Source organism: Marmota marmota, unplaced genomic scaffold (genome assembly GCF_001458135.2).
Source record: "Marmota marmota marmota unplaced genomic scaffold, marMar, whole genome shotgun sequence".
Taxonomy (NCBI): Eukaryota; Metazoa; Chordata; class Mammalia; order Rodentia; family Sciuridae; genus Marmota; species Marmota marmota.
In genome coordinates this window covers 4,301,354-4,325,909 of record NW_025999927.1, presented here as the reverse complement: position 1 = coordinate 4,325,909, position 24,556 = coordinate 4,301,354, and the positions used below count along the sequence as shown (strand labels likewise).

General features: G+C 47.3%; 1 protein-coding gene and 1 non-coding gene across 6 annotated transcripts in view; both read right to left on the bottom strand.

Annotated features, from left to right (window-relative positions):
- Positions 1 to 24,556, bottom strand: part of Edaradd (EDAR associated death domain) — a 53,760-nt gene that overhangs the window by 5,557 nt on the left and 23,647 nt on the right. For 3 of the 5 annotated variants that reach the window (XM_015504346.2, XM_048800398.1, XM_048800399.1), the window contains 2 exons: positions 9,573 to 9,618; positions 5,155 to 5,266 (listed from right to left, as the gene is read on the bottom strand). In XM_015504346.2, coding sequence (XP_015359832.1) covers positions 5,155 to 5,266; positions 9,573 to 9,618 — 158 coding nt within the window. The remainder of the gene's footprint in view (positions 1 to 5,154; positions 5,267 to 9,572; positions 9,619 to 24,556) is intronic. The other 2 variants (XM_015504344.2, XM_015504345.2) reach the window with 1 other exon arrangement.
- On the bottom strand, positions 14,380 to 14,484 carry LOC125615920. Its single transcript, XR_007346525.1, has one exon. It is a non-coding gene; the product is annotated as a U6 spliceosomal RNA (small nuclear RNA).

Genomic DNA, 24,556 nt, shown 5'->3' with positions numbered 1-24,556 from the left:
CTCCATATGCATATTTGAAAACAAGGGTAACTAAGAGTGCCAGAAACAGACTTCAAATTTATGGCCACCTTATCATCCCTTCCTTTATCTATCTTTTCTTCACCAAGGGGCTCCCTTTGAAGGGGAGCCAAGTGCCTGGGGCATGTGCAGTGAGTTGAACAGGCAGAGGAGAGCTGGGCCTCCCCATGAGAGCACACCCCCTGCAGAGGGAGGGAGGGTAGCCTCTCACATCTAGTCCTCCACCTCGTTTCATCACCAGGCTCGTGAGTGGGAGGAAGTCGGTGGGCAAGAGATGCTGCCAAGTGATCTATGATAAAGTACTAAGCAGTGACTACACAACATGGCACACCAAGCAACTGAAATTCTGTCACACTGACTCATGAGTCCTTTGGATTTGGGTTTTAAGGGCTACTTAGAGATCACTGACTGGGAAGATTCCGGGAAAGCAATGATGTCCTTGTGTTACTCAGCTTTTTGTTGCTGTGACCAACATATCTGGTAAGAACAACTTAGAGGAGGAAGGAGTTACTTTGGCTCATGACTCAGAAGTTTCAACCCAGGGTCTGATGGCTCCACTGCTCTGGGCCTGAAGTGGGGCAGAACATCATGGTGGAAGGGTTGGTGGAGGAAAGCTGCTTGACTTGTGGAAGCTGGGAAGCAAAGAGGAAAGAGCAAGAGAAAAGATAACCCCTTCCAGTGACCTACTTCCTCCAAGAAGGTTCCACCTCCCAGTAGTCCATTCAGTCATCAAGGGATCAATCCACTGATGAGGTCAGAGCCCTCATGATCCAACCACTTCCCAAAGCCCTACCTCTGTACACTGTTGCATTTCAACATGAGACTCTAGGGAACATTCCAGGCCCAAACCCTAACCTGAACTGCATATGCTATCACACTGGGCAGAGACCTTCCCAATTTAGGAAAGTGAAGAAGTCAGTATCACTTTGGTCATTAAGTTGAGAGCCAGCCATTCTGAGGCAAGTACAAATTCAAAGGCTAAAAAACAAGAGCCATGACAATTATACTCATATTCTTTGACCAAGGGATGTGACCTCTGGGAGTCCAGCTCGAGGAGACTGCTCAAGATATGTACATACATGAACATTTCCATGACACTGTTAGTCATATTATCAAGTTTTTTCTTTTTTGGGGGGATGGGGGGTGTAACTAGGGCTTGAATCCAGAAGTGCTTAACCACTGAGCAACATCCCCAGCCCTTTTTATTTTTTATTTTGAGACAGGGTCTCACTAAGTTGCATAGGGCCTTGCTAAATTGCTGAGGCTGGCTTTGAACTTGTGATCCTCCTGCCTCAGCCTCCCCAGTCACTGTGATCATAGGCAGCTCAATTTTTAAAAACAATTTAAATGCATAAGACTAGGGAACTAGTGATACATGACTGCATTCCTCGATGGAATATGACCTCAATAATCATGAAGACTACATGGCAACCTAGAAAGTGCTTGACATGTTAAGCAAGAAATGTAAGATCTAAAAAACATGTACTCCATGTTTTTTACTGTACTCCAGGATCAGCACAAAGTGTACAGACAAGGTGATATCACTATGGAAGGAGACGTGCAGAAATAATAGCCATTGCCTCAACTTGGCAGGATGTTTCTATGTTTCAAACTTTCTCTGGCACACTTTGTGCTTCTGTAATGATTAAATGACATGTCAGCATGGAGAGGACTCCTTAGTAGAGCATCCCCTCTCCTGGCCACACTGTGGCCATAACCCTGAGCCTACACTTCCCACCTTGTCTGGGACTCATTTCATCTAGTATTCTTTCTTTCTCCTCATCTTCAGCCATGTTCTCTCTTCTTCATCTACAAATATGTACAGATATCCTCTACCCTAAAAAATAAGAACCTCAAGCTACCAACCTCTGGTCTCATAACATTCTGAAGCCACTTTCTCTTTTTCTTCTTTTATTCACTGTTGAACTGCTAGCACAAATATGCAAAACTTGTGGCCTCCTGGTTGCCTCATGTTCTTAATGGTCCTCTTCTTTGGCTTTGAGTCCATCTGACCCAGCCTAGCTCCCGCCAAACCTTGTGAAGACTGGACCCAGTTCCCTGCATCCCACTTTCTGGCCAGAGACCAGTTCTGATCAGGTAGGAAAATCTGGATCTATACTTGACTCTGTAGATGCCCTGGGCCTCCTGCTGCTACTGTCTCCATGCTGTCAGCTCTGTGAAGGCCAGCTCTGGAGCCAGGCCTGAGACTCCTCTGCCCCTGTGGATGCTATATGTCACACGGCAGGGCTCATCCTCCCTGTGGGTCTCTTCTAGAAGACGGTCGAGCCCCATCATGTCCTAGCCGTGTTCTCCTTCTGCTTGATGTGCCAAGACCCCCGCCGGTTTCTGTGGACCCTGAGGAGCTTCAAGGAGGTGCTCAGGTCCCATTCCTGTCCCGTAGCCTTCCCCTTCCACACCCTCTCCATATGGTGATCTCCACTCCAATGGCTGCTTACAAGACTCTCCCACCAGGCCTCAGGCCCTTCCTTTTGCATCCTTTTGGGACTGACGCAGCCCTTGGCATACAGCACATGCCTAACCACTGTTTTTACCACAGAGGGGAACGAACGTGTGTGAACTCTCCCGGCTCCAGAGCTAAATGCTGAGAGCTCCTCCTGGTGCCCAGAGGATGCCAACTCAACGCACCAAACCAGTACTTAAAATCTGCCCCCAAGCACCCAAATGCTCAACTGCTCTGTGCACATCTCCAGGTCCCCGGAGTCCTGGCAGACTTTTCACCACATCCTCCACTGCCAAGCCCCAAACGTCCGCTCCATGCTGCTCTTCCCATTTCATCCCTGAGGCTGTCCAAACCAAACCACTCGGTTCCCTATGTTTTGTTTTTTAAAGCTTAATTTAAAAAAATTTAAAGCTAATATAATCACAATATAGAAAAATTGGAAAATATGTATAATTATGGACTTTGAGAAACTATTGAACACTTGGGTTTTTCCAGATTTTCACAAATGAGCAGTGGTGCAATGCAGACCTTCCACGTGCATGTTTGACCACAGCAATAGGATCATGGGGTCAGAAGTATGGGTCTCCTAAGGCCGCAGATGCACCTACCCAGGGTCCCTCTCCAGAGGCAAAGTTTGGGCCAGTTTACATCCCAATCTGAGCAGTTAGGGTTCATCTTGCTCACCTTCAGCACCAGGTTCTAGTTCTAAACATCTCCCCAGTTTCATAGGCTAAAAGATCCACTCATGTTTTGTTTCTGTGCTTTCAATAACACAAGTGCCAGAGTATTTGCTGAGTTGGCCAATATAAGGGAATTTAAAGCTGTCCTTTAAAAATCACAGACTGAAGTTAGCTCTCTGGATTACTTAAACAGGGAAACAAGTATTTTTTTCAAATACACTTTGTCCTGCTACACTTTAATAGCATGTACTAATATATGTAAGAGGGCAAATGGGGTGAGGTCTTGGGGAAGGAAGAAAAAGATTCAGGATCAAAGAAATCTTCATCAGAAATGGGGAAGATTAAATGATCACTTGATACCTCTCCAATGACAAGCACTGAGTGGATCTTAGCCACTGGTAAATGATGGTCACTGAATAATGAGAAATGGGCCCTTCCTCGAAATTCAAAATTCATTTACTAAATGAATATATGAATGAATGAGAACTGTGTTTCTCCATGGGGGATAAGGTAGACTGTGCTGTATGAATTTTAGAAATGAATGAGGGAAAGGAAGAGGCATATAGCTGGTATCTACTGACAGTTAATAAGGACTGGGGGAAACAATATAGAACGCATCTTAAAATACAAAAAGGTGAGTCACTTCTAGATATGGAGAAGAGAGTGTTGTTGAAATTTTTAAATTTTCTATGAAAAGCTCATTTAGATTCTCTAGGGGCTGGGGCTGGGTCAGTGGTAGAGCGCTTGCCTCGCATGTGTGAGGCACTGGGTTCGATCCTCAGCACCACATTAAAAAATAAATAAATAGGTTCTCTAAACATTAGGGTCCTCATTTGCCATGTGTGGACACCTGACAACTGTTTTCACTGACATAAAGCAAAGGTGAGATACACTGATAACTAGTGACAACTGCTTATGTGAAAAGCCAAACCCCAGAGACCCGATGTCTCTCAACTGGTTGGCTCGTGCTAAGAAAGACTGTCAGGGCAGGAAGGGCCTGCAGTAACCACCCTTTACCAGGGTCTGCTGTGCACCAGCTCTATGCAAAGAACTCGTCCTGAACAATCCTGGAGCCTGGGTCTCTGAAGGGTGGCGCACCTCAAATTCTTGCAATCTAACTGCCCAGAGGCTTGGCTTCTCAGGCCACGCGGCATCTATGGATTTCAGATTGGTCCTCTGTGAAATGGAGATGAAGTGATTCCTGTAGCTCATAAGATCAATGGTAAGAGCAATGATGAGAAAACATTTTTGTCATTTAATGATGCTAAGTTTTCATTAAAAAAAATTTTTTTTTACTTGTACTTGGATACAATACCTTTATTTATTTAGTTTTATGTGGTGCTGAGGATCAAACCAGTGCCTCACATGTGCTAGGTAAGCACTCTTCCATTGAGCCACAAGCCCAGCCCCTAAGCTTTCATTTCTTAAGTAGACAGCAGAAGGAGTCCTCACACTGTCTCTCAGCTCCCTTTTCTACTGCACTTTGCCCACTCCTGTCCCAGAGCAGGAAGCCTTTGCACTGCAAGTTCCTTTTGCATGGTCCTTCTCCTTCTCATCTCACATGGCAGCTCCATGGCACTGTTTGGGTCTTGTGCCCCTTCTTAGCACAGTAGCAGTACCCACTGCTAGGCACAACCCTGTTATCCTTGTTCACCTTCGGTGAGGCCCCTACCACCATCTGACATTACCACTGGTTCCATGTTTACTATCTGTCTCAGTTAGAACATAAGCTCCAAGAGGAAGAGGACTTTGATTTCTGATGTCCCTGTTGCTTGCCGGGCACACAGTAGGTGCTCAATAAATAGCTATTGAATAAAAAATGTGACATAATTAAATGAATTAAAAGGGTAACATAAAGAAAAAATCCAATCAGAAACTTTGCGTGGTCATGAAGCACTATTTAGAAATTTTCAAACCGACAGACACCTATTTATTTTAGTGTTAACTTAGCATACACACGGAGGAGAAGGGAATCACTGTGTACCTGCAGATTACCTGCATGAGCCTCCTGGGCACAGGCACGCACAGGCGCGCAACTTGGACGGTCCTGAGCATGCTGAACCCGCGTCTCACTCTCTGACCAGGGAGAACAACACCTTCTCATGCACTGGTTGTGGGATTAAAGGAGATAATCCATTAAAGCCCTGGCCCAGCACATGGCAAGCAAGGAACAACAGAGAGCCAGAGAGCTGTGGGTGAGGGATAATAACCCACAGCCTTTGAAAAGCAGTTAGTTATCAACTCTGGTTGGGGGATGAAACCCACCAACTCCCTCAACCCCCTGGGGGAAATTTACAAATCCTGATGTCTGGCCCCACCTGCCAAGATCCTCAGTTAATTAGTCTGGGGTGCAGGCATGGGAGCTTCTAAAGTGCCGCCAGGGTTGAAAACCCTTGTCTCAAAGATCCTCCAAAGTGTGTGTTTGGTCAGGAGAGCCTGCCAGAATTAGACACTGGGATTACAGCCACTTCTCTTTGAGAGACCCCATGTCTGGTGCAGATTAAGAGTCTTTGGAGATATGCAGGGTATGGGGTGTGCACCAGTGGTCCCAGCTACTTGGGAGGCTGAGAAAGGAGGACCACTCGATCCAGGGGTTCAAGACCAGCCTGAACAGGTTGGGGATGGAGCTCAGGGATGGAGCATTGCCTACCATGCACGATGTCCTGAGAGTGGCCCCTGGGGGAGGGAGGAAACCTGAACAACATAGTGTCCCTTGGGAAGGAGGGCAGGGAGAGAGAGGAGGGAGGACCTCAGGTTCCATACTCAGTGACAGGTAACAGGGACGGCCTTCCCTGGGAGCATTCCCTCCGTTCCCCTCCCCTCCCCTGACTCTTCACCCTTTCTCATATCTATATTTTTACATCATACTTTGAAGAAGAGTTTGAGAGCCAAGTATGCTCATCCACAGGGAGGTCAAGGTCATTTAGAACAGTAAGAAACAGTTAGTGTCCAATAGTGGAACTCTTACCTTTGGGGCTGGCAGGCTATAAATGCCAGTAAATTAACATTTAACTGTGGATTGGAACAAGGTTCAAAATTCACAAAGGTCATGATTCGTTGAGCCTAGAAGTAGCTTCAGTCAGGATATTGGCAGTGGATCACACGTGGACTTAATGGTCTCCCTGCAGAGGAGGCGCCCTTTTATCTCACACACTCTGGCGTCTCGGGAGCTCTTACTGCGTTGGCGTTTCCCTCCCATTCTCCAGGACCCCGTTAGCTCCTGGCTGCATCATAATGATGCTCCCCAGGAGTTGGTTCAACAAACAGTAAAAATTTTATATTTGCCACTTTATAGATAGCAAAATATTGTGGTTCTGAAATAAAATAACCCTATCCTAGCTGTCTATAAATTATCAGCATTGGAGTCTGAAATACCAAGAGGTGTCCAAGGAGTCTCCCGCTTCTGTTGTGATGCTTACTAAGGGTGCAAAATCATGCCTTTTTCTGCATGTGGTTTCACATATGGTTACTGTTAAAATGCCAGTTCTGGTTTTGATGATCATTGGATTGGGGCGTGCACACACCACAGTATTTGTTAGGTTAGTTTTATGGTATGAGCTGGAAGTGATGAGTAATTATTTTTATCTACCAAGAAATGGACTCAAGGGCATTTGGTGGGTGTTTGATCTCTGCACCAAAGGAGAAATCAACATGATTTCATTCTTCTCTCCTTAAGGAGACATCAAGTTGGCGGCAGCATGGGAGGGTCTCATGGACAAATTGGGTGGATACTGGCAAATAAATCACACTGGACCTCAATTCTGTCTTCAAGCTGTGTGAAAAAAATAAGCTCTTCTATAGTAAAGGACCTGAGTTAAAATTTGTGTAGATTTTTACATGAATTTGAATCATGTGATTCTGAAGAGATGAGACACAGCAAATATACAAGTGTCACTTCACAGACCTAATCTGAAAAAAAATCACCATCCTACTCTGCATTCAGTTCTATGGGGAGGTTATTTAGGGTAGCAAGTGTCAAATTAATTGAGGTCACCAGAAAGTCATCCTTGAAAAACTGGCAATGGGTACCAAGGCATCAGGGCATGTGTCCTATCACTGCTCCTCAAAGGGCATGAACAACCAGGGTTTTTGTCAATTGTTGCTTCATATTTTAAACCCAGGAGTGATGCTTCAGTTTACTGGGCACACTGGGGAAATGAAGTCTTCCAATTTGGGGAACGTTTTGCATATTATATAATGGAGGCTTATTGCTTATTGCTTTCATGCCCACGTTTTCCTTTAGCATATTTGAGTGACAGCACTGTAAAACTCTCGGGCCTTCATTAGCAGGGTCAGCTGAATGGTCACTGCTGCTGCTCTAGCCAGGGCATCTATAGCAATGCCTTACTTGGGGGCCTGCTGGGTGCTGGCTTCTGTCTTCACTTGCTTTTCCAGTGGTAGCTGGTTCTACGCTGCATCTTCTCTCTTTCCTTGATGACCATCTGTTGCTATCATTCGTCACTCCTGTCTAGTCCCTCGTTCCACCCCAGTGCTCTCCACCCTGCCCATGTCCCTTATTTTAACCCCTAAGGACTTCAAAGGGCAAGAATTAAATAAAAGCCAGACCTGGGTTAAGACCAGGGACCTTGTCCATGGAAAGTAGCAAGCTTTTGTGAAAAATGGCTCAGATACTGACTTCTGGGGGTCTGGGGTAGACTTCTGGGGAGTTGGGGTAGGCTCTGTTCCAGCTGAAGACTCTGAGAGAGCAGAAGTCTCAACTTCACCCTCTCGCAGGATGCTCAGCACTCAATGGCTGAACTATACAGGGATGCATTTTGCAGGCCCCAGAGGCAGCCTGCTGCCCAGACCTTGAATCCCATTTACTCCTGGGTGATCCTGTGATGCTCCCAACCACTTTTGTATAATAAGAAAATAACAGGGCCTTATGTGCAGGGCTGTCATTCACATTAGTGCCTGGTACATGGAAGGTGCCCAATTAGTGCTTATAAGTACCATAGAATAAAATAAATCTCTCTTAAGGTACAATCCTCATTCAAACACAAAATTTGCAGATCTGCTTTTGCCAGCTTGCATGAAGAGCAAAGCTACTAAATCCATATTTCTCACTTATCTGTTTTTGGAAAACAAGATTAACAAGAAAACAAGCGGGCCAGACACTATGGGAGGGGCTGAGACCCCCACTTGAATCACACAGTTCCTGCTCCCAAGAGCACCACAGGTAAGCCCATCACACACCATTGTGTTACTCGCTGTTGTGGTGAGAAGTTCAGCCTCCCTGAAAGGCTCCTGTTTCATTCTGAGACGACCACAGCTTGATTAAAGTTTATCTATTAATTAAGAATGACCCTGACTCATAAAAGAACTTGATAGCTATTCCTAAACAAATTTGCATATTCATTTTTATTTTAGCTAACATGTCAGTGTGGAGGATGTTAGTCCTTTAAAAGTTTAAATATATATATTTTAATTAGAAAAGAATAATATGTCCTGGGGATAGATGGGCTCAGTGGCAGTGCACTTGCCTAGTGTGCCTGAGGCCCAGGGTCCAATCCCTACCACAGGAAGAAAAGGGGGGACAACCTTTAAAGTGTCTTAGGCTAGAGACACAAAAGCAGAAAAGGAGAAGGAACGGGGACAACTTGTGACCTAATGCTGTAAGCTCATTTGGCTGCTGCTACTAGAGGAGGAGAGGGAATGGAGGCGGCTGTAGCCCAATGGGTCCCTCCCATGCTGCCATCTCATGGGTGGGGGAGGGCGGGTCTGTGGGAACGTTTATTTGTCTTTAGCCAATTCAGAACCTGCTGTCCCCTTCCAAAGCAAAGGAGGGTTAGCTTGGAGAAAACACTCCTCCAAGACTTGAGAGGTTTTGTTAGGATGCCTTTCCCTGCATGCCACGGCATGGAGAGTGCTCTGCTCTGCAGTGCAGATTTTAAAAGTCTACGACAGGCTTTCCCTCTCCCCAAACCCTTGCCCTTTTCCTTTCCAACCCAGGCCCTGCAGAAGGGTTCCTGCAAAGAAGGGAGGCCGAGAAGATGGGCCATTCTGCCACCAACAAGGTGTTGAACCAAGAATTCACCAGCAACATTCACAGCGTGTCCATGGTGTGGCCTTCAAGAAACGAGCCTCTCAGCACTCAGAGGCCAGGAAATTTCCTTGGAGGAGACGGGGACTCCAGATGGGTACACTGGTACTGGGCTCAACAGAGCTGCTTGGCCCAGAGGAACCAGGGTGTCCTGTACTGTACCTGTGTGCAGTTGTCCAGAGGACAGTGAGGACAGAGCAAGGCCAACAAGCCCTGCCCTTGGTTACTCATGTGCCCATTACTGCTCTCAAAATGCCGTGATGGTCAAAGTTATCAAGCCACACACACAACAGTTCATGACCAACACATTCTCAACTGAGCCACGCTAGCTGTTGCTGCAGCCCCGGTGGCTTTACAATGGATCATGTACCTGAAAGGGGTTCTCCAGTGCTGTCCGGAAGGCCATTTTCTTCTCCCTAAAAACCAAAAAGTGACTGTCATTAAAATCACGAGCACATGTGAACGGTGCTATCGTCAACTTTCCTCTTCAGTTGAATTTCTACCAAGACTTATGAGCAGGATGGATGTTTAGAAGAGCACTTCAATGGGATGTAGGGGTGCGGAGAGCTGAGCTGTGCAACTCCCTCTGAAATCTAACCTTCTCAAGGGAGCAGCTTTTGTTTATTTGCTCCCCGGCTCAGTCCCAGTGCCCAGAACAGAGCTGCCGGAGGAAAGCTGTGTAAGTGTTCATCAGATGCATTAAGGTCCTGTTTAAACAAATGATGATGCATGTAATGATGTGCTACCTTTTAATTTTTACTTCATATTATGGCTTATTTCCCTTTCTGCTTTGTGATGGGCTGGGTTTTGCCTAGATTACAATTCTTTTATCTATTATATTGATTTTTAAGGTATCTATTGCAAAGCAGCTGAAATGAACTGGGAAAAAGCAGTGTCTAGGTCCTTGGAGGGTGACGGCACTTCCGCCCGTCCAACTGGGGTTCCTGCTTACAACCAAGGCCATGCCATGTGCACCTGGCAGGAGGGACCTGCTGGGATCTTCCTGGAGCGGCGTGTGTCTTCCATGGCGAGGCCCATCCCAGCACACCTCCTTTTCTGTGACTGCACCTTCATGCACCTGAAGCCTCCCTGGCAGCCAGTGTGGCCCCATCCATGCTACAGAGAGGCAGCACTGGGTAGCCGCCACCCATCCTGTGGTCAGGGCTGCTGGATTGGCACAGTCTGATGGGGCCTCTAATCCTCAGGTCTCTGAGAACTTTGCTCTTAAGGAAGTGCTAACTCCACAGTGTCATGAACTCTTTTTCTTCATCTCTGCCTCCCACCAAGCCCCCTCCCCCTTCCTCTGGCTCAGCAGTGTGGTCACATTTATCTAACCTCCCCGCCCGCCTGCCCCTCCCCAAGCATTTCCATGCCTTACTAGCTGAGAATTTCCCCCAGGGAGTCTACACAGTTCTCACTCTGGTGTGGGTCCTCTTCCTGGCACTCACTGTCACAGTGGAAACAACAACAAAAGCAATGCTTATCACAATTCATAAAAATTCTTTAAAAAAATTCACTTGAGATTGTACTTTGTTCTCACATTTCCCTCACTCAGGGAGGTATGTGTGTGAGAGAGAAATAGAGAGAGAGGAAGCAGCACAGGAGTCCTTTGCAGGAACAGAAGTGTCTCTTTGCACAATTGTGTACATTCACAACCTCAGGAGGCCCAATGCCAGGGCTTGTTCTCGAGGACCTGGCTCTCCTGTGTGTGCTCCAGCAGGCTGGGCAGGTCTGCTCACGCTCTCCTCAGCACTGGCAGCTCTGTCTCCTGCCCTGGAACCTGGGCTGTGGGAACGGGAACTTCAGGTCACGTGCAGACACACAGATGTTAGAACTTGACAGATTAAATGGTATGAGGTCCCTGCTAAAACACAATGTTTTCCAGAAGTGAAAGCTACATTACAATGCATGTTTGCCTTGATTTTTCGTAATCCAGAGAGAACTTTTCTGAAGTCAGTGTTTGGCCACAGCCATCCCTGTGATGTAGACAAGGAACATGGCCCAGGAGGGCCGTGAAGGGTGATGAGGACAGGATTTAAATCGACATCTAGACCCTGTTCTCGGCTCTGATTATTAGGTTGTGCCACTTCATAGGTTAGTTGTCAAGAGTAATAGCTGCATCTTGCCAAATCCACAGTGATGCCTCATTCTCTACCCCGGGTTAATCACGAGCACTACTGTCAGTGCTCACGTGAACCCACGTCAGTCACCGAGCATCGATCGAGATGTTCAAGTCCCATGTTGGAACCATACTCCAAGGTAAGGACCTGGGCCCTGCCCTCAAGGGAGGCACGGGCACCACCAGAGAGAAGAGGTTTCTGCCAGCTGAAGTATCGGAGGCTGTCTCTGGGGCGCAGAGGTGTCTGAGAAGGGGCCTGCTGGGGCAGGGCCAAGGAGGTGGAAAGAGGAACAGGATTTGGAGAGGTCGTGGACAACACAGGAAGTTAGGCTCCCTCTCGTCTGAAATGCTGGTGGGGTTTCTTGGAGAAGCCCAGACAGAAGATGGAAATAAGGCGTTGAGGTGGTCATGGGAAAAAAGACTGGCAGTGGAGAGCAGGCTGGGTGGGCACGAGCCAAGGGCACTAAAGAGCCTACGTTTGGGTGGCAGAGGCAGAAATGAGGAGAAAGGTCAGACAAGGGACAAGAAGCAGGAGGTGACAGCTGGATGTTGCCAAAACCGGTGCAGGAAGGCCCCAGGCTCTGAAGGTCAGGAGCAGACAAGACTTGGAGGTGGGGAGTGGTGCCCAGTGCCCAAGAGAGCAGTACCTGCAGAGGGCAGAGGGAAGGCAGCCTTCCCCAAGGATCAGGGAGAGCTGCCCACAGCCACCCAGCCCTTCAGCCTGCCCAGGCCTCAGCTTAGATGGCACTTCCTTAGGTGCCTTCTCCCACCCCCAGTCTGGGTTTGTGCCTGGGTGTCCCCCAAGTACCTCGTCGAACTGTGCTTTGGGGCTAGCACAGGTCTGAGCCAGTTAACACCACGTATCTGTGGAGGGAGGGAGGGCCGAGGTCATCAGCAGATGCTGTCAGCACTGTCCAGGTCAGGGCACGGGCTGCAGTTCAACACAGTGCTCTCCCTGCCCCTCCCATCCTGCCACCCTGCCCTAGGGCCTCATCTCCACAAGTCCCCTACGGTCCTACTGTATTCCTGTCCACACACCTGCTGGCTAGTTCTTTCTGCCAGTGAGGGCCACTGGCCAATCCTCAGCTTTCCCAGGCTTGCTCTGAATGGATCTGAAGGCTAAGGCAGGAGGATCTCAAGTTCAAGGCCAGCCTCAGTAACTGAGCAAGATCCTAAGCAACTAAGTTATCTAAAGGGAAGGCGGGGTCCTCTGCAGGGCCACATGGCCTGGTGAGATGCTCAAACACTGTCCAGGATGTCAGAGGGACTCTGTGAGTGGCATTTACCCATGGGAAAGAAGAGGGGAGAGCTACACTTGCAAATTACAGTAATCTGTGATTTTAAATGTGCATAAATTAATTTAAACCAAATAAGCATTGGCATGGATCAAATATGGTTTGTCCCCAAGGATTCATGTACTAGAAGCGTGGGTCCCCAGTGTGGCAATGTTGAGAAGTGGTGGGACCAGTGGAAGTCGTTAGGGTACTAGGACCCTGCTCAGAGGGATTAAGTTAGTTCTCTGAGACCCTGGTTATAGTCTCTTGAGAGGGTTGTTATGAAAGAGCCCCCCAGCTCTCTGGCTTCCTGTCTTGCCATGTGATCTTCCCTCTCTCATGTACTCTGCCAGGATACTATGAGGCCCTTCTAGTTTCTTGGAACAAGGGAACCATCCAACCTTGGACTTTCAGCCTCCAAAACTGTTGGCAACATATACCTCTTTTCTTTATAAAGTACCCAGTCTCAGGTATTTATTATAGCAATTGGAAACAGATTAATACTCATATGCATTTGGAAAGATCGTCTACCACCCTGAAACATGTTAACTTTTCTCAACTCCGAGAAGAGATTATCATTTAATTGGTGTATTGTGGGACCCAGGTAAGGGTTATTTTTTAAAAATTGTAATAAGTTTTAAAGTAAAGCAGGGTTGAACACCAATATTTTATATATTCAAATAGGCTAAGAAAAACCCCATTTTACAAAACCTTCTCATTGTGGATATAACAGAATTATTTTAGTACTGGGCAAAATGTGTTAACTACTGCCAAGAATTCTTTCAACAGAGAGAAAATTGGCAAGGTTTCAGGAATTTTGTCCTCTGTTTGGTTTATAAGCTGATAGGTCCTGTTTTTAATCAGGGAGCTGAGAACTCTGTGTGCTGTAGAACAGCTGCCTGTAAAGATTTACATGAAGATTTCACACCAGACTCTAAGCAGAGAAGGTCTGGGGCCCAGAGCATGGCCTGGGAAAGACTCTCAACTCAGAGCTCAACATGTAGCCCACCTGGGGATGGAATGACATGATTGGGTACTGACATTAATAGGGAAGTTCTGTTAAATAAGATTCACAGGAGGCCATTGATTTGAACTGCACTCTTACAGTAGACCCTAACCAACCAACCCAAAATGGAGCCACTCATGCCAGGAACCCACATCACCAAAGTAAAACCTAAGCTCCCAAGATCCGACTTCCTCTAGAACCAGAAGAGAGATCTCCAAACAGGCCAGTAAAAAAAAAAAAAAAGACACAAGATTTGCAAGAACTGATCCAAAGTCCACCTGAGCTGGCAGATAAGGGAATCCGTTCTGCTCCAACCCCAACAAGGAAAGTGATCTGAGACAACCTCATGTCAACCCACCCACCTTTTGTACTGTGCTATTCCCTTCTTCCTGCTCAAGCTGCCTTTAAAAAACTGAATTCTCTGCCATGCCCATTGCATCACCTCTGTTTTGCAGACTGCCCAGTTCATGAACCAACTATAAAAGCCGATTAGGGTCTGGGGGCATTGCTCAGTGGCAGAGTGATTCCCTTGCATGTGTTGAGGGGCAAGGAAGGCCCTGGGTTTGACCCCCAGCATGACCAAACTAAAATGCTAAAAAGATCTTTCAAACAAAACACATTGAAATCTTGGTCTTTGCTGAGTACCCATGGGTACTCAGAAGCTAGTTTTCTACAAAACGTATCTTTCAGGATAGTCCAGTTTGGTCTTTAAATATATATGCTTAGGCTAATTAATAAAGAGTTCATTTTTTGTTCTCTATTTTTTTCCTTAACCTCTTTGAATAAGGAACGCTTCATGACCCCGTGTGTCATCCTGTGCAGGGGCCACACCAATCGTCTCTGTATCGGTCCAATTCCAGTATACGAGCTGCTGAAGGAGCACTAAAAGAGCCCGTCTTTATCATTCTGCAATCTGAGGGGAAAGGAACTGAATGTGAAAGCACACCTTAGGTTGCTTAAACTGACAGAGCCAACCCTGGCTGGAGCCACCATGGACACCAAAATCAAGCTGTCACTGCCCACTGGGCAATGGCAACCTCCACTACGGTTCAAGAACCTGAAAAGGGGCTGTGGTGTGGCTCAGTGGCAGAGTGCTTGCCTCGCATGTGGGAGGCACTGGGTTTGATCCTCAGCACCACATAAAAATAAATAAAAGTATGTGTCCATCTAAAACTAAAAAAATATATATTAAAAAAAAGAACCTGAAAAGATTCTAAAACAGAGCTTTTCTAACAAGGGTTTAGACTATGCAAAACCTTCTCGTGTCACCTGGCCATTGAAAGCCAAGTAGCTTTTAGTGGTGAGAACTCCCAAGGCAGACCCATTACCTGCGTGACTCTGCCGAACAGTTACCAACCTCCACCTCAAAATACTCCTACTACACTGTGAACCACCTCCTAAGAAAACCAATTTATATCAGTTATTTTTCTGCAAATCAATTGCTATAATTGCAACAACAATATCCATTTTTACTTTTCGTTGAAATATATCTATAGAAAAATGGACATGTATTCAATTATCTGAAAGTATATTCAGGAAACTGGCTTTCAGAAATGTAGTTAATTTGAGATACATTTACTGAGCACCTACTCTGTGTAAGAAACATTCTCAGCCCTGGCATGTAGAGACTGAGGCCTGCTGCCTCAAGATTGAAATCAAGGAATGGAACAAAGACAGGTATGATTACTGATATCACAGGAACCAAGTGTTGAAGAGCACACACAGAATAAAGACGGCACAAAGGTGGGCAGGGAGTCGGGGGAGACCTTGGGGTTGGGGCGTTCCACTGAGGATGAAGAACTAAATGGGAAGAACACACATCTGAGAGCCCTGACAGGTCACTGGGCACGTTTAGCTCTTTCCTCCAGCAGGAGTTGAAGTGGGGGTCAAGGACCACAGCGACTCTGCCACCCAGCAGGGCACGCTCGGGTGTAAGTTCACACGTCTGCTATGGTTCAAAGATGAAATATCAACAGGCTTTCCCTTTGTGTGTGAAGCACACTCAATCACTGTTCAGAAATGTCACAAAGGATTGTGCAGGAGATTCTGGTCTGTACACAAACATGGAGGTAGACCACGGGGTGCGGTACTGCAGAGGCAGAGCTTTCGCAGGTGTCTGTTCCTTTCCCAATCCCTGGCGACAGGAGGCAAGTGATGCCAGGCGCAGGGGTGACGGAAGGCGGCGTCAACACTCTCCCTGCTCTGCGCTTTTCCTGTGGTGCTTATCACGTTCTGGCTGAAGAGAGCCTCCTAGTGCCATGTGTCACTGTATGAAAAGCGCTCTGAGCCTTAATATTTATTAAGTGGTTTATTCTGAGACTTTATTTTTAATTTGAAAAACTACTCAAAATCATGCTTTTTTTTTTTTTTTGGTACTGGGGATTGCACTCAGGCACACTCGACTACTGAGCCACATCCCCAGCCCTTTTTTGTATTTTATTTAGAGACAGGGTCTCACTGAGTTGCTTAATGCCTCACTGAATGCTGAGGCTGGCTTTGAACTCACGAATCTCCAGTCTCATCCTCCCTAGCTACTGGAATTATAGGATGCACTACAGCGCCTAGCTTTTTTTTTTTTTTTAAACAAAGCAAAAAGAGATGCAATAACTCTTTTCTGTCAATCTCTCATCCCATCCTGCAATTCCACCTAGCCCTGACAGGTTACTGGTGACAGTCTACACACATCCTTTCTGATCCCTGAGTCACCTTAGTGACATATGGCCATAGTCAACATCCGCAGAAACATTTTTAAGTCCTAAACCATATTGGTCTACAAATGGCTTCATCTGTTTAACAATATATCACACACAGTTTTCAAAGCTAGCTGTCTCTCTCCTTAATGTTTAATAACGTTGCAGTGTCCACTCAACCAGTTCCTGCCAGTGGGCCCGGAAGAGATGCACTCTTGTTGTGAGGGTTGCAACGGTCTTGACCTCCCTTTGATTTCTGTAATGGTATCCCCAAAGGGAGACTGCTAGATCCATTAGCTGTGGGTGCTGCCAAATAATTTTCTAAAAAGTGTGCCAGTTCAGCTCCCGACAAGTGTGAGGGTGGCCACACCTGAAACCTGCCAACTGAAGTCTGAGGGACACTCTAACCCACCATGAACTCCAAAGGCGTTAGTCAACACAGCCCTTAAGGAGAATGAGGAGAACCCCCGCGTCTAGGCAGTGGAGCTGGTCAGCTGGAGAGCCGCTGACTTCACTGGGAACTCTGAAAGCCCCTGTGTGTCCTTGGGAAGCAACTAGGTGCCGAGAAGGCAGCATCACCCTGGGCTTCTCCATGTCTTACCTCTGACATTTTATCTTGATGCGTTCACGAGCAGAAATAAGTCAAAGCCTTTAGCATTAATAGGCCAGATCAAATAAGAATACTGTGATTTTTCTTCTAGAATTTCGATTCTGGGAAATTTCATTATACAAAAATATCCTCTAGGCCCTGGATGGTGGTAGGGACTCATCATAGGACAGATGGGAATAGCAACTTACATCCATTATTTTCTCCAGTCAACAGAGGAAGCAGGTGGGTCCTGGTCCACCCAAGCCTAGGACCGGGCAAGGCAAGTTTGCAAGAAACCAGCAAGTGCTGACCGGAGCATCAAGCCGGGTCCACTGAAGTCAGAGGAGGGCTGGGAACAGGGATGAGAGGCCGGGAAAGCAGGAGCCTCTCCACAGGCTGTGAGTGAGGCCAGGAGAGCGGACACTTGAACACGGGATGTGTGAAGGCTAAACATACCTGCAGAGGGAGGGAGGGGACTGGAAGACACAGGAGGCAAGGCTGGGGTCAGAGATGGGAGCTTGGAGTCTGGGCTAGAGGGCTTGTTCCCAGTGACAGCATGATCTAAGAGATCATGGCTGTGGATGGTGTGTGCGTGAAGAGGAGAAGGGTCACAGCAAGCTCACGGCCTGGGACAAATAAACTTAGTCTAGAAAGATAAGACAGCACACTCTGAGGAAGTGCAGCACCAACAAGCAGAGGCACAGTCAAGTTCACCTGCTTTGGGCAAAACCATCCAAGATTCCCAAAAGGTGGAAGTTCCATGGCTTTTAAAGATCCGAGCCATCTTCACTGGTGTTACTCATATCTAGTGGTTAGCGTGTCTATCCTAATGTAGCACCCTAGATCCCCTTCTTAGAGGCAGGATTAGCTCTGTAGGCTAATGTGGAAGGCTGATCCAAAAAGAACAGAGGGAACAGGGTTCAAGGCCAAGTTCAAAGCACAGAGCAGTAATCTCCATCCTGTGAAATCAACCCCTTGAGAGTCCTGCTCTCCTCCTAGGTACCCAGACAGCACCGTGTCAAGGGCCCTTTCATGGCCTGGCTTAAGAAAGGGCTATCTGTTAGGACTGTCAGACTAGCTGAATGGTTAAGTGAGTCCCTCTCATCAGAGTTAAAGATACCAAGTACATATCCCAGGGCAAGTTTATAGTTACCTGCTAGCACCGGCTCTTCATTGTATACATTCCATATCAGAGGTAAAGTAAGTATTACCAAACAAACCAGAGCTATCTGATTTTTCCCTTAGAGAAAAAAGCTAAAGGACTTACCAATCAATTAAACAGATTCTGTTAGAGCTTGCCAGGATTGCTGAATACCAAAAGGAGCATGTAGAGGCCTGCCAGGTGACTCACATCAGACACCAGCTACACAGGGCTGGCTGGGCCCATGCCCTGTTATTATCACGCACATAATTGCTTCCAGTTTGCAGAATCTGATGGGCCACTGCTCTGCCGAGGCAATGAGGCTGTTGGACGGAATTCTGCCTACTGTAAAGAAAGGCAGGATGACCTCTCCATTTATTGATTCTGCTCTAGAACCATTCACACATGCTATTCTGCAGTCTGATATTAATCACCAGAATTAATATCTGGTGAAAAAGTGGAAAAGCCTACTATCTCCTTAGATTTAGGCAAGGTGACCTTGGTAACACTGACTGTTAACAACTCTGGGAGTGGGGGGGGTGGTGCTGGACAAAGCCACAGACTCCAACTCTGCCCATCATCAACTGCCTCAGGTTCCCTCCTCTGTAAGTAAGGGAGTCAAGAGAATGACTTCTTGGGTCCTCGTTAGCTGCCTTAGTCTGTTTTCTGTTGTTATAATTGAATTTCATAAAGGACTGGGAAATTCATAAAGAAAAAAAGTTTGGCTTACAGTTCTGGAGTCTGGGAAGTTCAAGGTGGAGGGGCCACAGCTGGTTGAGGGCCTCATGCTGTGTGCACCACACCATGGCAGAAAGGGACTGAGTAGGCGGGAGGAGAGGAAAAACACGGGGCAGCCTTGCTTCATAAGAACTTGCTCTTGCGATCATCAACTCACTCTGAGAATGATATTAATCTATTCACGTGGGCGCTGCCTCCATGAACTGATCACCTTTTATAGACCCCTTACCATTTTTTAAAAACTTTAATTTATTTATTAAAAAATTTGTTTTTGGTACCAGGGATTGAGCCCAGGGGTGCCCAACCACTGAGCCACATACCCAACCTATTTTTATTTTTTTTATTTTGAGACAGGTCTTGCTAAGTTGCTTAGGGCCTCTCTAAATTGCCAAGTCTGGCTTTGAATTTGCAATTCTCTTGCCTCAGCCTCTCAAGCCTCTGGGATTACAAGTGTGCCATCGCACCCATCTCCCTACCTCTTAATACTGCCACACTGAGGACAAATGTTCCAAAACACAAATCCAAGAACCCATTCAAACCAAGGCAAACTCTAAAGATGTCAACTTGTCAAACTGGGTAAGTGGGCCCAGACCCATTTCCTAAACTGTACAGTTAGCAACGCTAAGCCACCCTCCAATATACCACTGGCCGGCGCTCAGCTTAGGGTAAGGTTCAATAGAGAAGGCTGTGCCTCTTTATGTCAGGGTGTGCAGGGAGCTAGGAAGAAGGGGGGAATCCTGGAATCCCAAAGGAAGGTATGGCAGTGGGAGAGGTCAAAGCCACAGGGGAATCCTACCTAAGATACAAAATATGTGTCCTTGGAAATACAAAACTTTGGTGGAAAAAAAAAAAAGATATGAAATTAGTTCCCATTACTTGAGCAGCTATTTAAGCATCATTTATCAATTAAGACAGTTTTCTGGCAAATGATGGACTGAAAACTTCTGTGTCGGCCACCATATTGTAATACCAACAACAGACAAGCAAGCTTGGGCTTCCATAGTCCCTAGCCCTCCACTTATTTTGGGTAACATAATGCGGAACTTTATTTTTAAAATATTTATTTATTTTTTAGAATATAATTGTAAGATTTTTTAAATTTTATTTAAAAGACATTTAATTTCAAAGAAATTAATTGCTTACTGCTGGGCTTGTGGTTTTCCTATTTGGTGACTTTTTTTTTTTTTTTTTTAATGAGAAATGGACATAGGGCCCTTTGGCTTGCTTCATGGAAGAAGGAACCGGCAGTCTGGGCCTGGGTCTCTTCTGTAAATACCGACATCAGTGTGGCCTAAGGAAGCAGACAGCCTTACCAGGGGCTGACCGGCAGGGACCAAAACTCCAGTGTTCACCTAAGCAGTATTTTTAACAGAAAAATAAAAACCTGAAGCCATCTCCAAGTCCCTTATCAGGGAAATCTGTCGTAATCCAGTGGCATAGGCTGCAGCAGAATATGCCAGAAGATGTTTTCCTGGTGTCTGAAGAGTTCTGCGGACCCAAGCAGAGGATAGTGGGGTGTCTACATTCTACAGAGAGCTGCTCTCAGCCCCACCCAAGGGCCTCTTGAGGGGTGCTTGCCAGCAGAGGAGACCAGGTCTCCCTCCCCACTGGGTGACCATCACCTGTGGGTACCCAAAGGCCTACCCCTTTGGCCACTGTGTGTGCAAGAGGGAGAGAAGCTGACTGCGGCTGCCTGTTGGTGGGATGTTTCCATGGCCAAGTGGACCCTGGAACAGGGAAATTTAACCCGTGGACAGAGATTTATCCTCCTGTTCAATTATTTTATTTGGGGTGGAATCACCTAGGAGGCTTTTAAAAATTACTCCCTCCATGAGAAGGACAGCTGGGGGCAGGGACAGGGAGAAGGAAGGCTGGGTTGCCTGCTCTTGCTGTCTGGAAGCTCAAAGCCTCTGCACCTGGCCCACTTCCTTCCCTCTACCTCGCCGGCCTCTGTTCTCAATGGCTGCCAGCTGGCCAGCTGTGTGCTCCGGCTATTGCCTCTTCTCCACTGCTCAGAAATGGTATGGACCCCCTGTAGGAGAGAGTCCCGGAATACCTACAGTGTGCCAGTCCTGGGGTGCCTGTGTCTGAAGGAGCCCTGCAGCCAGTCCTTGAGCTGTGCCTGTCCCCCATGCACAGGCCTCGCCAGCTCAGCTCCACCCTGGGTTTCTGGAGGGAGGAAGCTGTCTCTGTGCATCCTCTGCAAACCTTCTGCTCACACCACCATGGTACAGCAGGAGAGACCAAGCTTCCTGAACCCGAGTTGGCACAGCCTGTGATTTCGCCACACCTCCCGCTTCCTCTGCTTTCTTTAAGATTTTCTAAGAGTCCCTTGAGCACAGCTGTTTGTTTCAGATTCCCAATTAAAAACAGCACTCCCCAGGCCCGTCTCTGCTCTATTCTTCTCCGCAGCACCTGTTACCATTGGAAATGCTCCGTGCGGTGCAAATCTGCTCCTGGTTAATCTCATCTATTCGTTGCATCAGGCATTGATGATGTACTTGATATTTCAAGAGCTTGAAAAGTATTAGTTCACTTCATCACCACAACGCTTTGAGTAGGTACTACTGGTGTGGCCCCACTGCTTTACAGATGGGGAAATGAAGGAACTGAGAGGCCTGGGGGTGCTATATAGGTCACAGGGCCAGTGGACAGAGAGTTGCCTCCTCATGCACTAGAATGTCAGGTCCAGATGGCAGGAATTTTTACCACCTTGATCCCAGTGCTGTGAGCAGGACCTAGCACAACCTGAGAATACTGTCATTCGGACACTACAGTGAGTACCCACTGTGCAAGCAGGACAGGACGGGCATGGCCTCCATGACAAGGAGGTGTGTAAACAGTGGGGCAGTAATGGCAGGGCAGTGCTGTCCAGATGCCAGGTCTCCCAGCCAATGCTCTGAATCAACACAATCCCAACTAAAATCCCAGCAAGTTATGTTTTGGGTATGGAGAAAATAATTCTAAAGTTCATATGGACAGTTGAAAGACCCAGAGAGCCACCTGAAGGACTGCAGTGTGGGGACTCATGCCATCGACTTTCAGACCTACAAAGTTGCAGTGGCCCCCGATAGAGTAGTGCGGGGAAGAACACACAGACACGTCAGTGGAACAGAAAGGAGAGTCCAGAAGTCAGCTCACACAAGTATGTCAAGTGGTCTTTGACAAAGAAGCATGGCAAGGCTAGTATTAAAAAAAAACAAAGAAAAAAAAAACCAGGTGCTGAAACAACTGGACATCCATGGAGAGAGAGAGAGAGAGAGAGAGAGAGAGAGAGAGCGCGAGCGCACGAGCGCAAGACCTCTCGCCCTTCACAAAACCAGCTCCATCTGGATGACAGACCTAAAGGTATAACACACAGGAGAAAATCTAGATGACCTCAGCAGTGACTTCTGAGGTTCAACAGCAAAGGCACCACCCACGAAGCAAAGAGCTGATAAACCAACTTTGATAAAATTAAAATTTTTGGCTTGGCAAAGGACACTGTCAAAAGAACAGGAAGGCAAGACACAGACTGGGAAAAAATATCTGTAAAAGATATATTTGATAAATATTCAAAGAAACCTCAAAACTCAACAAGAACACAAACCAACCAAAATTGAGAAAGGCCTGAGCAGACACCCATGGAAGAAGACACACAGGTGGAAACTCTGCGTGTGAAAAGATGTTCCAGTCCTGTGTCATCAAGGAAATGTGAACAAAATGACAACAGACACCAGCAGGCAGCTGCTGGAATGGCCAGGGCCCAGAACTCCAGATGCTGGAGGACAGGGGCAGCAACAGGGGCTCTTTCATCCCCTGCAGGAACCAAAAACAGAACAGCCTCTTGGGAAGACAGCCAGCTGCTTCTTACAAAAGTCAGCTCCCTCTTACCCCATGAGCCAGCGTTCACAGAGGAATTAACACAGACACTGCACATGCATGTGGACGGCAGCTTTCTTCATAATCCAAATTTGAAGCAATTAGGATGACCTTGAGCAGGTGAGTGGCTAAGTGACAATGGATGTCACTCAGCCCTGGAAAGCAGTGCTCTAGGCCATGAAGAGGCCCGGAGGAACCCTCGGGGCACATTCTAAGTGAAAGCAGCCAGTTTGAAAAGGCCATATGTGTGTGTGACGCCACCTCCAGGACATTCTGGAAAAGGCAAGACTATGAAGCCAGAGAAAAGATCCTAGGTTGCCAGGGGCTAGGGGAGGAACAAAGAGGCAGAACTGAGTGATTTTTTCAGGCAAGTGAAACTATCCTACAATCATGACACAAAAGGCCAAAGCCACAGAAGGCACATACCATGTGACCCTAATGGACACTACAGACTTCTGGAGATAATGACTGTCTCCACGGGTTCACTGACCATAACAAGCGTGGCTGGGCATTAAGGGGATGTGGACAGAGGGGAAGGCTATGTGTGTAGGGGCAGTTGGCAAATGAGAAATCTCTGTCCTTTCCACTCCATTTTGCTGTGAATCTAAAACCGCTCTAAAAAAAATAAGTGCACTGAATTCTAAAAAGAAAACAAACAAACAAAAACAAAGAACAATCCACTGGCTAGATGATGGGTCCCCAGGGTGTGGGGGGACACAGAAGCTTCAACTTCTGTTGCTTCTGACTATGCCTTTGCTTTTCCACCAGCCAGACAAGCCACCTTCCCACTGACAGCCCCACCACGGGCCTGGCCACAGGCAGGGACACAGGCGACCTGCAGTACCTCTCTCCCTCAGTCCTGCCGGCTGGTGGACCTGTTCATCTTCCTTTGGGATGTGTTGCTGCTGTGTGGTCCTCATTTTGTTTTACTTTCCCTTCTTGTGGATTGACTGAAGTCCCTGCAGAGGTGCCCTGAGCCTTTGTACCTCAGAAGGTGCTTTGTTTACAGATATAGTGGAAAAGACTCACAATGAGGTCATGGGGCAGGGGGCCCTAACCTGAAATGACTGGTGTCCTAGGGAAAGGGCCATTGGTACCAGGAGCAGATCCTCCCCACACTGCCTCCCTGATTTCAGACAGTGGCCTCCAGAACTGAGTCCCCTCAGCTGGCCCACGCGAGGGGAAGGGCCCGGTCACAGCAGCCCTTGCTCCCTGACAGAAGGGTTTCAAATTGCACATTTGCCTTCTGGTTCCCCCTGCCAAGCTCGAATCCAGGCCCTCCTTGAATGACCACAATGGTGGTTGGGGTCTCCAGCCTCAGAGTTTCTCCATACCCAGCCCTGAACACGCCTCTGCTAGGAGAACATTCCCAGGACCCTCTGAAGCTCCCATGGAGCCATCTCCTCCTCCCCAGCACACACAGACCTGACCTCCCTGAATTCTCTGTTTACACTGTTAATAACAACTTTCTTCCAGCCTGTCTCATCTTGCCTGTTTCCTGGGGTCCCAGATATGGCCAAGGGGCCAACACCTTCCACTCACCCCTCTCTGACACTCAAGGCTCCAGGGTCCTGCCCTTCACTATCCTTCCAGCCCACTCCTAAGGTCTTCAAGGACAGCTGCAGCTCCTGGCCACACCCACTGTCACAGAGTCCCCTCACAACCTCACTGACACCATCCCACCACCAGAGGACTCTGGCCCTGGCTCATCGCCCCCAGCACCATTTCCAAGTCACACATGATCCTATGTTGCTGCCACTGACCAGGACAGTGAGCCACGTGGAGCCACAGGGTGGATGGTATGCTGAGTGAAGTGCCCACAAAGTATCAAACAACAAAACCCGGGAAGAGAACGACATGCAATTATTTGCAGTTTTCTTTATAACTGCACATAAAAATGTAGGTGGGAATTTATCCAAGTGACAAATATTTGTAC